The sequence below is a fragment of the Oncorhynchus keta genome, chromosome 31 (genome assembly GCF_023373465.1).
Source record: "Oncorhynchus keta strain PuntledgeMale-10-30-2019 chromosome 31, Oket_V2, whole genome shotgun sequence".
Classification (NCBI taxonomy): Eukaryota; Metazoa; Chordata; class Actinopteri; order Salmoniformes; family Salmonidae; genus Oncorhynchus; species Oncorhynchus keta.
The window spans coordinates 6,809,151-6,821,436 of NC_068451.1; the positions used below are offsets into that span (position 1 = coordinate 6,809,151).

Here is a 12,286-nt window from a genome sequence, read left to right on the forward strand (position 1 = left end):
GAGGTCGAGAGACTTCTCCGCAAAAGCTAGTCAACTGAGATATGCCATGCATTAAAGGTTTCTATATGTAAAAAACAACAACATCTAGACAAAGAAAAGAACGAAATGATAAAAGAAATAGAAAACAGAACAGAACATGATGCTGGTCAACTGAGATATGCCATTCATAAAATGTTTACTATGTGTAAACGAAAACAAAAGATGAAGCTATGTTTGTAAAACGGACAGGAAAGTAGAAATGATTTAATGTGATGCAGGTTAACCTCTTGCTCCTACCTGGCACGCAGGCGTCCCATCTAGAGCTCTGGAAATGCAAATGCGCTACGCTAAATGCTAATAGTATTAGTTAAAACTCAAACGTTCATTAAAATACACATGCAGGGTATTGAATTAAAGCTACACTCGTTGTGAATCCAGGCAACAAGTCAGATTTTTAAAATGCTTTTCGGCGAAAGCATGAGAAGCTATTATCTGGTAGCATGTAACACCCAAAAGACCCGCAGGGGACGTAAACAAAATAATTAGCATAGTCGTCGCTACACAAACCGCACAAATAAAATATAAAACATTCATTACCTTTGACCATCTTCTTTGTTGGCACTCCTAGATGTCCCATAATCACTATTGGGTCTTTTTTTCTCGATTAAATCGGTCCATATATAGCCTAGATATCGATCTATGAAGACTATTTTTAAAATTCAAAAAGTCGACGATAAACTTTCACAAAACACTTCGAAATACTTTTGTAATGCGACTTTAGGTATTAGTACACGTTAATAAGCGATAAAATTCATCAGGAGGCGATGTCAATTCTATAGGTGTCTGTCTCGAAAAAATGTCTGGAGAGAGCTCGACCAAAACATCCGGTCGGAGACCGGAGGGAATCGGTTCCCTTGATTCGGTTTGACCAAGAATCAAAGCTTAATCAAATGACAAGACTCTCGACATTGTGCGGAAGCTGTAGGCAGTGCAACCTCGGCCTCATTTAATTCGGTTCACTTTGAACAATTCCTGGAAGTAGCGCAAGGATATTTATTTCCATTTTCAGTGATCAGGTTTTCCTGCACTTTTCGATGAAACGCACGTTCTGTTATAGTCACAGCCGTGATTTAACCGTCTGAGTGTTTTCTATCCACACATACAAGTCATATGCATATACTATATTCCTGGCCTGAGTAGCAGGGCGCTGAAATGTTGCGCGATTTTTAACAGAATGTTCGAAAAAGTAGAGGGTCGACTTAACAGGTTAACTGTGTTATAAGTACAAATGTGTTCCGTTATTTAAACTATTTGATGCACTAAATAAGGCTAATCTTAAAGCACTTAAAATGAACTTTTAGCATCATTTAATTTGAATAAAAGTGCTTTATAAGATTATAGTTGTGTTAGTGCATAGTTTGTTATACCGGTTTTAGGAAGAGTAATCTCATGTAGAAAATATCTGTCCCCCTTGTAAAAAAAAAAAAACATTTTCAAATCTGGCCCCTGTAAGATTATGGTTGAATAGCCCTGGTGTACATCCTCCGTCATCCACAACATGGAAGGCTAGTGAAACTCGTGACTATTTTAGAACAGTTTACTGCAATGACAAGCTTGGCAACTATCTTCCATGGAGCCAAGGTTCAGGACTATGAACCTGTGGCTCAATAATACAACAGGACACTTGGTGGACAGTCAGAGGTTGAGTTCAAAGTGCTTCATTAACCAACAAATGACTACCTTAGCCGTTCAAGATATTTCTGACAAGATGGCCACCACCATCAAGTGATGTTTCTCAAGTGATGTTATATATATATATATGTTTCTGATCGGTGCAGAGGGGAGAACACATTGAGGTGGCCTGAGGTGGCCTATAAAAACAGTACCAATTCCTTTAACTGAACGGGGCCTGGCTCTAATGTTAGCTGATGGGTCTGGTGACTGGGACTTTAAGAAGACCAAGAGAGCATAAAGCAGCCTGTCTGGGCTATTTTGAGAGGAGTGGAAATGGCAGGATAGGAAGCAGCTATGGAGTTCAGAGCTAGTTTCCTACCATAGCCCTTCACATTCAGCAACGACCTAGTCCAGGAAGTGGGGTACAGCTGTTTGGTGATATAATTAGGGCACGGCACCACGCCACGGGCTCAGAGTTATTCTGAAGTTACAGAGGAGTGACAGAGAGAAAGAAAGATAGAGAGAAGAGAGAATAAAAAAGAGGAAGGTTTGTAAATAGCTGACGTGTGCGTTTCAGGGCCCCTCGTGTTTTGAGAGTGAGGGGTCAGGCGGTCAGCTATTAGGCAGCATGTGGCTCTGGTATTTGGTCACTTCCTCTCTGTGTCCTTTTGGTTTTAAATTCCTGTGTAGCACTCTGTCGAGACCCTACTACAGTGTTTGTCCAATGTTTTGGATGACAAATTGATGAATGGGTGAGCTCCGTTTACAAACCTGGGTGTATACAGCAATGACCATTACTTTATAGGGAATCACTCCGCCATAAATTAGCTGTTGGTATTAGATTATATGTTACACTCAACTTTCTTCAAAGCACTTCGTTGTCATCTGCTATTAGCCGTTAATCACTATACCTGGAGCTTTGGAGTTACAGGTCCACATAAAGGAATGTATAGGTCTGGAACCATCTGAAACATCAATGGTCTCCTATTTCAGAAGGCTAATATTATGTGGGGAAGACCAGAGAGATTGAACTGCCAAGCCCCATTGAAAGCGTGACTAATAACATATTTAATGGAGCTGTGAATGAGCATGGATATGCATACAACTTAAGTGCTTAAGAGACCAAATCAACATCATAAGCATGGGCGACAAAAACGATCACATTCATTTTAAAAGCAATGATCTTCCTCCCTAAGTAACATAAACAATGACTGGTTATAGTTCTGGCAGCAAATTTCTGAGCATAAAAGGTTGAAAGGTAACTATTTCCCCCGTTTTCTGTCTAAACATTTATGTTTTTGTTTACCTTTGAGCGTGTCTGAGGCGGAATTCCACAAAAGTGCTTCAATAAAACCTATTATCAGCTAAATGTAACGACGGGTTAGTCATTACCTTAAGTGGGGTCAAAAGTTCACAAAAATAAACAGAAACTGGGTCTGATTAATTCAGTTAAAACGTTTAAATATCCACACACAGCCTCGTAAAATATTGTGGAACCTTAAGAGTTTGCACACTTTGAGTGCCGGTTCCCAGTGAGGTGGGCTGGAGGGCTACCTCCACTCCCCTGTGAGAAGTCAGTGTCTGAGGTAAGTGTGAGTGGCATGATTTACACCAGCTGGGTGCTGTAGAGGGGACCATAGCTGACATGATGCTATCTCTATGTGTGGGGATTCAGAAGTTTAGCCCTGGGGAAGATATCTTTTCACTGAGCTCTCCTTCACCTCTTTACCTCTTCTCCCCATCTCTTTGGCTCGTCTTTACCTCTTCTTCACCCTCCCTGAAACTCTTCCTCTGAGGGAGAAACACCCCGCTGAAAACATACACATAAGCACACGCACCTGCCCACTAGCACACACACACACACACACACACACACACACACACACACACACACACACACACACACACACACACACACACACACACACACACACACACACACACAAGGAGGCCCCTGCACCGGAAGAAAGAGAGAAATGCCACCCAAACATTGTCAACATTAGCCTCTCTAGCGACATAGACTTGCCTGTTGTTTAAAGACTCCAAACACTACGAATCTGGCATGACGTCTGTCACTCTGTGGCCTCTCCCTCTCTTTTCTTCTTTCTCCCCGGTCCTCGTTCAAAACCCACCTCGGCTGTGCAATATGTTGAGCATGGACATTTTGAACACGTGGGAGAGGAGGACAACTTCCTAACCCTCTATCCTTCTAAATCCTCCTCCCTCCTGCACCAACAACATACCAGCATTACTAGGGCCCAGAGCTTTCCCTGGTTAGTTTGAGTGGTCTGGAAAAACTCCCGTTCCTGTGCTACAAACTTAGAAGGGTAACCCATTCCGTCAGCATGCGAGCAACGAGCCATACCTCTTGAATAGGATCGCAAAGTAAAGCCTTCTCCTTATTCTGATGATTTTATTTCAAAATTCTATAGAGGATTTAGGATTTGCCTAATCCTTTTAACCATGCAAATGCTTTTTAATTCTTCCCAAAAAGTCAACCGGATTAATATGATGGGAAACGGGGCATTTGATTGGCAACATAATCTTGGGTAGAAGAACCATACATATGGAATTAAGTGAATTATACTGGATATAAAGCCTTCATCCTTCTGGTGGGTCTTCCTTCTGCACTGTAACCGGTAATACATCAATTAGATTATAAAACAGAGGAGTGAAATTATGAATTAGAACAAGACTTTCTATTTGCTCGCCATCTCTCCCGCCGTCCCTCAAATCAAGCGCTAGAAAATGGGCCCCCCTTTTGAAATCTCACTCTGCGAGCAAATTGAATTATTTCTGTGCTAGCTGGAAGCTCATCGACACACACAGCAGCAGCAACCCGCTTTGATGTTAATGAAGCGAAGGAACACTGCAACCACTAGGCTATAGTAGGATGTACAGCCTACATTGCCTCATCCACTCACTGACAACTGTGGAGGAATAGTGTATGGTAATGTCCGTATGTCCGGTTGAAATAAAGTATTTTCTGAAGAAAGTTATGCAAAACAAGTTGATCCAACAATGACATTGTTAGAAGCTCAAGATGATCAGTACGATGATCACATCCCCACAAATATTACCCCATATATGAAATCTGACAGAAGACCAATCTTAGGCTCCATCTCTATACGACAGCAATGTTTACATTTGTGATCACCCTTATAATTATTGTTTTTAAATCAAGTGGAGAAGTAAACGTGTGACGTTTCACATTTACATTTTTGTGGATTTTTTTTCCGCCCAAACATTTATTTTTCACATTTTCACCACTTTAAGCTACATCTGGTCTCTGGTTCAGGGCTGACCAGAACCAACCCGGTTTAGCTTCAGAAGCAAACCAGTAGAGGGATGCTATGTTGCTGGAAGGAATGTTCCAAAACAGGGAAAGCAAAGGCCAGGGTAACATAACCAAAGATAAGTCAAATTGCAGGGAAGAGGGAGGCGTTTTATGTAGTTGTGCATCCATGTACAATTCATTTGCTCTCGCATTTAAAAAGTATTTCCTTGCTATACTATACAGTGTTTGTTTACGTTTACTTTGCTTACAAACATTGGAGTTTTCTTGCATGTGAAACTGCAAATTGGATTTTCACTTTCTCATGTGGAATTGCAAGTTCACATGTGAAAAACAATCATGTGTGAAAATCTAATTTGCAGTTTCATATGTGAAAAACCTTCACATGAAAATATCACTTTCACATGTGGAATTGCAAGTTTGATATGTTATATTTGTGAACATGCAATTCCACATGTGAAAGTGAGGTTTTCACATGTGTACTTTTCTTACACGTGAACCTGAAATTTGACATATCCGCCAAATCTTAGACGGCATTTGTCTCCAGTCCACGAACCTCAATTTCCATCTTTCTCACGTTCATTCTGAAATAGCTGAGCCTGGAAAGAGTGTCAACTTTCCAATTCGGGGGGGCTCCTGAGTGGCGCAGTGGTCTAAGACACTGCATCTCAGCGCAAGAGGCGTCACTGCAGTACCTGGTTTGAATCCCGGCTGCATCACATCCGGCCATGATTGGGAGTCCCATAGGGCAACACACAATTGGCCCAGCTTCGTTCGGGTTTGGCCGTGGTAGGCCATCCATGTAAATAAGAATTTGTTCTTAACTGACTTGCCTAGTTAAATAAAATAAACCAATAAAAATGTGAGACTCCTAGCACTAATTCACTAATGCAGCTTTCTCTCCAGGACACTGGCTTCACAATTCACGTAGTCTCCTAATTATGTAAGAGCTGTGCCTGTGTAGCTAGCTGAGTGATCCTGTTCACTGCAGGGCTGACAGGGGTGGTGGTGCTTGGGCTCCCTGACTGGGATACACAATAGAAAAAGTCCTGTCAGACGCTACAATTTGTTTCCCTGTCAAGTCTGCTAAGACTCATTATCCTCCGGATGACAAGCGTGTTTGTATAAACTAGGGTTAGTAACAGTAGGCTACAACATGGAACTCAGTGAGCAAGCTATGAAGCTTTAGGCAGAAGACACTCTCGCTCAGCTAGGCTCAAATATCTCCATAACAATGCAAGTACAGTCACAGCAATATTTGCTATTGATTAATGATTAATTGCCTCATTAAATCAAATCAAATCAAATGTATTTATATAGCCCTTCGTACATCAGCTGATATCTCAAAGTGCTGTACAGAAACCCAGCCTAAAACCCCAAACAGCAAACAATGCAGGTGTAAAAGCACGGTGGCTAGGAAAAACTCCCTAGAAAGGCCAAAACCTAGGAAGAAACCTAGAGAGGAACCGGGCTATGTGGGGTGGCCAGTCCTCTTCTGGCTGTGCCGGGTAGAGATTATAACAGAACATGACCAAGATGTTCAAATGTTCATAAATGACCAGCATGGTCGAATAATAATAAGGCAGAACAGTTGAAACTGGAGCAGCAGCACAGTCAGGTGGACTGGGGACAGCAAGGAGCCATCATGTCAGGTAGTCCTGGGGCACGGTCCTAGGGCTCAGGTCCTCCGAGAGAGAGAAAGAAAGAGAGAATTAGAGAGAGCATATGTGGGGTGGCCAGTCCTCTTCTGGCTGTGCCGGGTGGAGATTATAACAGAACGTGGCCAAGATGTTCAAATGTTCATAAATGACCAGCATGGTTGAATAATAGTAAGGCAGAACAGTTGAAACTGGAGCAGCAGCATGGCCAGGTGGACTGGGGACAGCAAGGAGTCATCATGTCAGGTAGTCCTGGGACATGGTCCTAGGGCCCAGGCCAGTTGAAACTGGAGCAGCAGCATGGCCAGGTGGACTGGGGACAGCAAGGAGTCATCATGTCAGGTAGTCCTGGGACATGGTCCTAGGGCCCAGGCCAGTTGAAACTGGAGCAGCAGCATGGCCAGGTGGACTGGGGACAGCAAGGAGTCATCATGTCAGGTAGTCCTGGGACATGGTCCTAGGGCCCAGGCCAGTTGAAACTGGAGCAGCAGCATGGCCAGGTGGACTGGGGACAGCAAGGAGTCATCATGTCAGGTAGTCCTGGGGCATGGTCCTCATTAATCAATAGAAAATATTGCTGTGACTGTACTTGCATTGTTATGGAGATATTTGGAGATATTTGAGCCAAGCTGAGCGAGAGTGTCTTCTGCCTAAAGCTTCATAGCTTGCTCACTAGTTTATACAAACACGCTCGTCATCCGGAGGATAATGAGTCTTAGCAGACTTGACAGGGAAACAAATACCTCATTAATCAATAGCAAATATTGCTGTGACTGTACTTGCATTGTTATATTATGGAGATATTTGAGCCTAGCTGAGCGAGAGTGTCTTCTGCCTAAAGCTTCATAGCTTGCAAATACTTACATGTATAGTGCCATTTGGAATAAACGCACAACAAACAGTATTGACCTTAAAGTTCTTTGATCTGTTGGTTAGATCTATTGACCATTACAGTGCATGAGCAAGGGACCCAATATTACCCAATATTACACACATTGTCAAGATTTAAAGTAAGCCTAAACTGTGATACAATGGCCGACCCTCAATTAGTTTAAAGGCAGTTACCATTAGCTGTGCAGTTACACACTTGACATTTACAGTAAATATGCCAGTACGAAACACATCAATATTCACATGATCTGCCTCCAGAGTTCACACGTCAAGATAGCTTCTCTTCACTTTGCTCCTCAAAGGTACATGACAAGTTATTCAGAAGGCCTGGATTCTATATGATATATCCTGTACTGTCTGTGACGTCTACAGTAACCATTTCAGACAGGTGTTATTCTTATAGCCCTCTCTGATGGGTAGGGCATACTCTGTGTGTGTGTGTGTGTGTGTGTGTGTGTGTGTGTGTGTGTGTGTGTGTGTGTGTGTGTGTGTGTGTGTGTGTGTGTGTGTGTGTGTGTGTGTGTGTGTGTGTGTGTGTGTGTGTGTGTGTGTGTGTGTGTGTACGTGCGTACACGTGAGTGAGTACACGTGAGTGTGTTCGTGTGCATTTGTGTGTGTGTGATGGTTAGAGTGCACTAGCAATGGTATAGCTAGCCTCGAGAGAGAGAAAGAAAGCTCTAGATTCCAGTCAGCCTGCCTCAGATTTGCAGGTTAACAACAGAACAGATTAGAGAGAAAGACCAAATGGTTGCCGACTCGAAGGGCATGGAACGAGTGGCGGACTGGTGGTGCAGAGAGAAGGAGAGCTCAGAGGGGCGAGTGCCTGAATGCAAATCTAGGCTGCGTCCCAAATATTCCCTGTATAGTACCCTACTTTTGACCAGAGCCCTATAGTGCACTACATAGGAAATGGGGTGTCATTTGGGACACTGTCCCTAAAAAAAATAAGGATTAGAAGATGTTCTTCAAAAGTCCTGACGGAGGCAGAATTCCACAATGCCTGGACCGGACTAAAGAGACTAGTACAGCAGCCCTACTGCAAGGGCCTCTGATTCACAGTTCACACCAATGAGTGGATCCTATCAACGGTATTCTACGCTAGTAGAACGTAGTAGCGTTAGCAAGCATAAACAATGCACTTCAGAGGCACACTGTTCCAACCTGAATGGGTAACTCCCTGATTCTTCTGAAGGGAGGACACAGAAAAACATGTCTGGCTTTGGGTTAGCAACCAAGCTGGTCTGTCCTCCAAGGTATGAATGAATGACTACCCCAATAACCCCTTCAAAATCCTTAGATATCGAAAAATTCTCCAACCAGAATAATATAAAACAATGATGGCATTAAAATATTGATTAAGTGCCCTACTGAAGAAAATCCCTTCTATAAATGTTCTCACATGACAACAGAGTTCCACTAAGGCTTGACAAATAGGTCACCCTTCATGCTTGAGGAATGCGACGATGAAGATTGACTAAGATCTTTAACAGGACCTGTCAGTCAGAGAGGGCTGCATGCATGAGTCGTCGCTTTGGTACATATTTAGCTCATGTAACATGCTCCACATGAATCCTTACAGACAGCTTCAGAAACAGCTTCTGATCGTTGTCAAGGGGCGGAGATCATAGAAGAAGAATACTGTCAGCTACAGTGCACATAATGAGGATGGCGCGTTTCCTGGACACAGCCTTCAATGACATAGCCCGGTACCAGATTGGTGTGTGCTGTAGCCAACTCCTATTGTCATAATCATCCAATGACCATATGAGTTGGCGAGACCACACAAACACATCTGGGACCAGGCTATCAATGACATAGCTGCTCGATAGATACAGCAGAGACCGGTCAAGGTTCCCACGGTCAACAGGGTGGAGCTCCATTCTTGTGAATCTCAGCCAAAACAAGTAACAACCCACCCATCCAGCAGCCCACTAGAAAAAGGAAGGAAGCTCTTGGTTGGACATTGTTGTCCATGGTGTGTGTGTGTGTGTGTGTGTGTGTGTGTGTGTGTGTGTGTGTGTGTGTGTGTGTGTGTGTGTGTGTGTGTGTGTGTGTGTGTGTGTGTGTGTGTGTGTGTGTGTGTGTGTGTCCTACTAGCAGAGCAGGGTAATGGGTCAATGCAATGGTTCTAGCTCTTAGACAACCTCAGTCCTAACCAGTGAACATCACCTCACCTGCATTATGACACAACCACCTCCCCTCATGAATTGCCTGAGAATCGGAGTAATTCCATCGTCCTTCTGGGGAGGATTTGTCTTGAGGACCTTAGTTATCCCCCCCCCCCGACCCCCCCCCCCAGCCGCCCCTATTCATTACTGGGAGTACTATTACTCACACAGAGGTAATTGGCCAACAAGGCTATTGATTATCAGGTATGTCTGATTCAGAGAGAACATGCACTGTCCTCTATTTCCCAATAAACCTATCTTCATGTATTCAAATAGAGCTGCTTATCTGGCTGTGTAAAGCGGAACATTGAAATAGCCACTGACACTCCCTGAACTGAATGACATCCATGGCTGTGCTCTGGTCTTCAGTCAAAAACGTCCTTCACTCACTCGTAATTATACTTCATAATAGTCCTTATGCATTATGACGACACATGAAAAGCCATCGAGTCGAGGACGCATATCCTGAACAATGCAGTGTGTGTGTGTGTATACGGCACTTGTGCCTGAAGGGAATGCACAACTGCACTCATACTCCTGCCACATCCGTTTTGACCGGTCACTGTTAATTAAACACTCTTATGCAAAAGCCCACTGACAGAATGACAGCATACTGCTTATGATATCCAGTGGATAACTTTGTCCTTGAACACTGGACAACACAGTCACAGACTGTAATTGCACATAAAAAAAGCATAGTGCTTCAAGAGTAAATCAATCAATCTGGCCAGATGATGAAAATGGCACCTGCCTGCACTTTGGCTCTGCACTTCTGATTAAAGGGCATCTGATCTCAGTGGGCTAAATCACAGTGTATCTATTTACAGATGAGAAGGCACCTGGTTTAAAGATATATGATCCATGAATCCCTGCATTAGAGCTAGGCTAGTCAAGATCAAATGGCACAGAACAGAAGCCGTTCATTATCCCGGTTGATGGGTGCTCGTGTGATAATCGGGTTGAGGGGGAAACCGAACGGATGCCAGACCGGTGACCGCATAATGTAAACATGTGAGGGGGAGGGGACAGCGTGGCTGTAATGATTTATTATTAATTCAGTTTTGATCGAATGGGCAGTATTTGGGTCAGGCTGTTAGAGACACTCGTCATACATTTGTTGAGAAACCTGTTGAGGAAAATCCAATGATTTAAAACAAGCATATTCCCATGTGTTGTTGTTGTTGTTGTCATACGGATTAGAGAATAATTCGCAGTGTGGCAGTAGACTAGGCTGTACTGTGAGGCTTTTGGGACGGAAGTCAATCCGGACAAGTCTATGCTATTATGAATTGTTTGTGAATGTGGTGAATGTATAACTCTGCTTCCTTCCTTTTGACTAGGCTAATAATCAATTTAGACAAATAATCGGCATGTGTTATTACACATTTATAGCGTGGAAATATCCCTTATTAGACTACTCCACACATAGCCTAACAATGATACAGATCAGAGGAAATAAAGCTCGTTTGATCTCTAACAATTTCACATTCACACGCACAACAACCGTGCAAATGACCGGTACGATGATCATTCGATCAAAAGTTTTTGTCGGGAGATACTTGAGAAAGGCCACCAGAAACTCCTCGAATGCACTGACAGATCGAACAACAAACGTTTCAACGCGCGTGACATTTTAACGAGTTTCAATAAAATAATAGGTAACTTACATGTTGTAGCTTCGGGCAACACATTTCCCACCAAATCGGTGTCGAGGTCTTGGCTTTCCATTTTATTCATTCAATCGTACGCTTTTCGGCTCGTCCTCTCCCGACCGTATGTATACTCATTCCTCAGACAGAAGGGAAACTTGGTTGAGTCACTCTACTTGTTCACCAGCGCGCGCAGTCTACCCCTATTTCCAAATGGAAAACGCTGGAAACGCACCGGGTAGGTAGCGCTCTTTCAAAAAAATAAAAGCGGTGCCACACACAGAACAACGATATGTTTGGTTGGAAACTATTTGGGCTGCAATACTATCAACGTTCACAAATTGCCTAGGATCAAAAAGATATTGAGGGGAAGGAGAATGGGGAAATAATTTAAACCCACACAACAGCTGACGGTATGCTCATTTTACGGACCGTCGGATGCTGGCCTCCGGATAGGACTGTTCCATAGCCAGAAGGGGTGTGAATATGTTATGGAGCACGTTTATTTTCAATCTTTATACCGCATTATCTAATTCACAACGAATAACATACATTTGTATTATTATGTTGTAATTACTTATATTTTAATATGTACATGTTTAAACGTGTTTAATCAAATGATACACATATGATACAAATGTATACCCCTTTCATTCCAAATGGAGCCATCCGTCTATAAAATACTACAACCTCTGGTCCATTCCAGTGGTAAGTAATTCAATGTTTTTCATGTGTTGAATTCCTGACCACTGCTTCAATGATGCTATCATCCAAACAACAAATGTTTTCAAAGCTATTTTTTTGGAGTCACATATGGTAGCCTAATTATTAGTGCATCCATCACCTGCTGCGTCCCTGCGCTCTTTCTATGAACTGTAAATCAGTCAAATCTTTGCAATTGTTGCATGTTGCGTTTATATTTTGGTTCAGTATATTTTGGCACACTTATTGTCCTGCTATTGACCATGACAA

At 42.9% G+C, this 12,286-nt stretch overlaps 1 protein-coding gene across 8 annotated transcripts in view; it reads right to left on the reverse strand.

Moving 5' to 3' along the window:
- LOC118364280 (MAP7 domain-containing protein 1-like) overlaps nt 1–11,735 on the reverse strand; it is a 74,363-nt gene extending 62,628 nt beyond the window's left edge. For 7 of the 8 annotated variants that reach the window (XM_035745699.2, XM_035745694.2, XM_035745697.2 and 4 more), the window contains exon 1: nt 11,333–11,735. In XM_035745699.2, coding sequence (XP_035601592.1) covers nt 11,333–11,402 — 70 coding nt within the window. In that variant the 5' untranslated portion in view covers nt 11,403–11,735. The remainder of the gene's footprint in view (nt 1–11,332) is intronic. The other variant, XM_035745696.2, reaches the window with a different exon arrangement.
- Between the last annotated feature and the right edge of the window lie 551 nt (nt 11,736–12,286).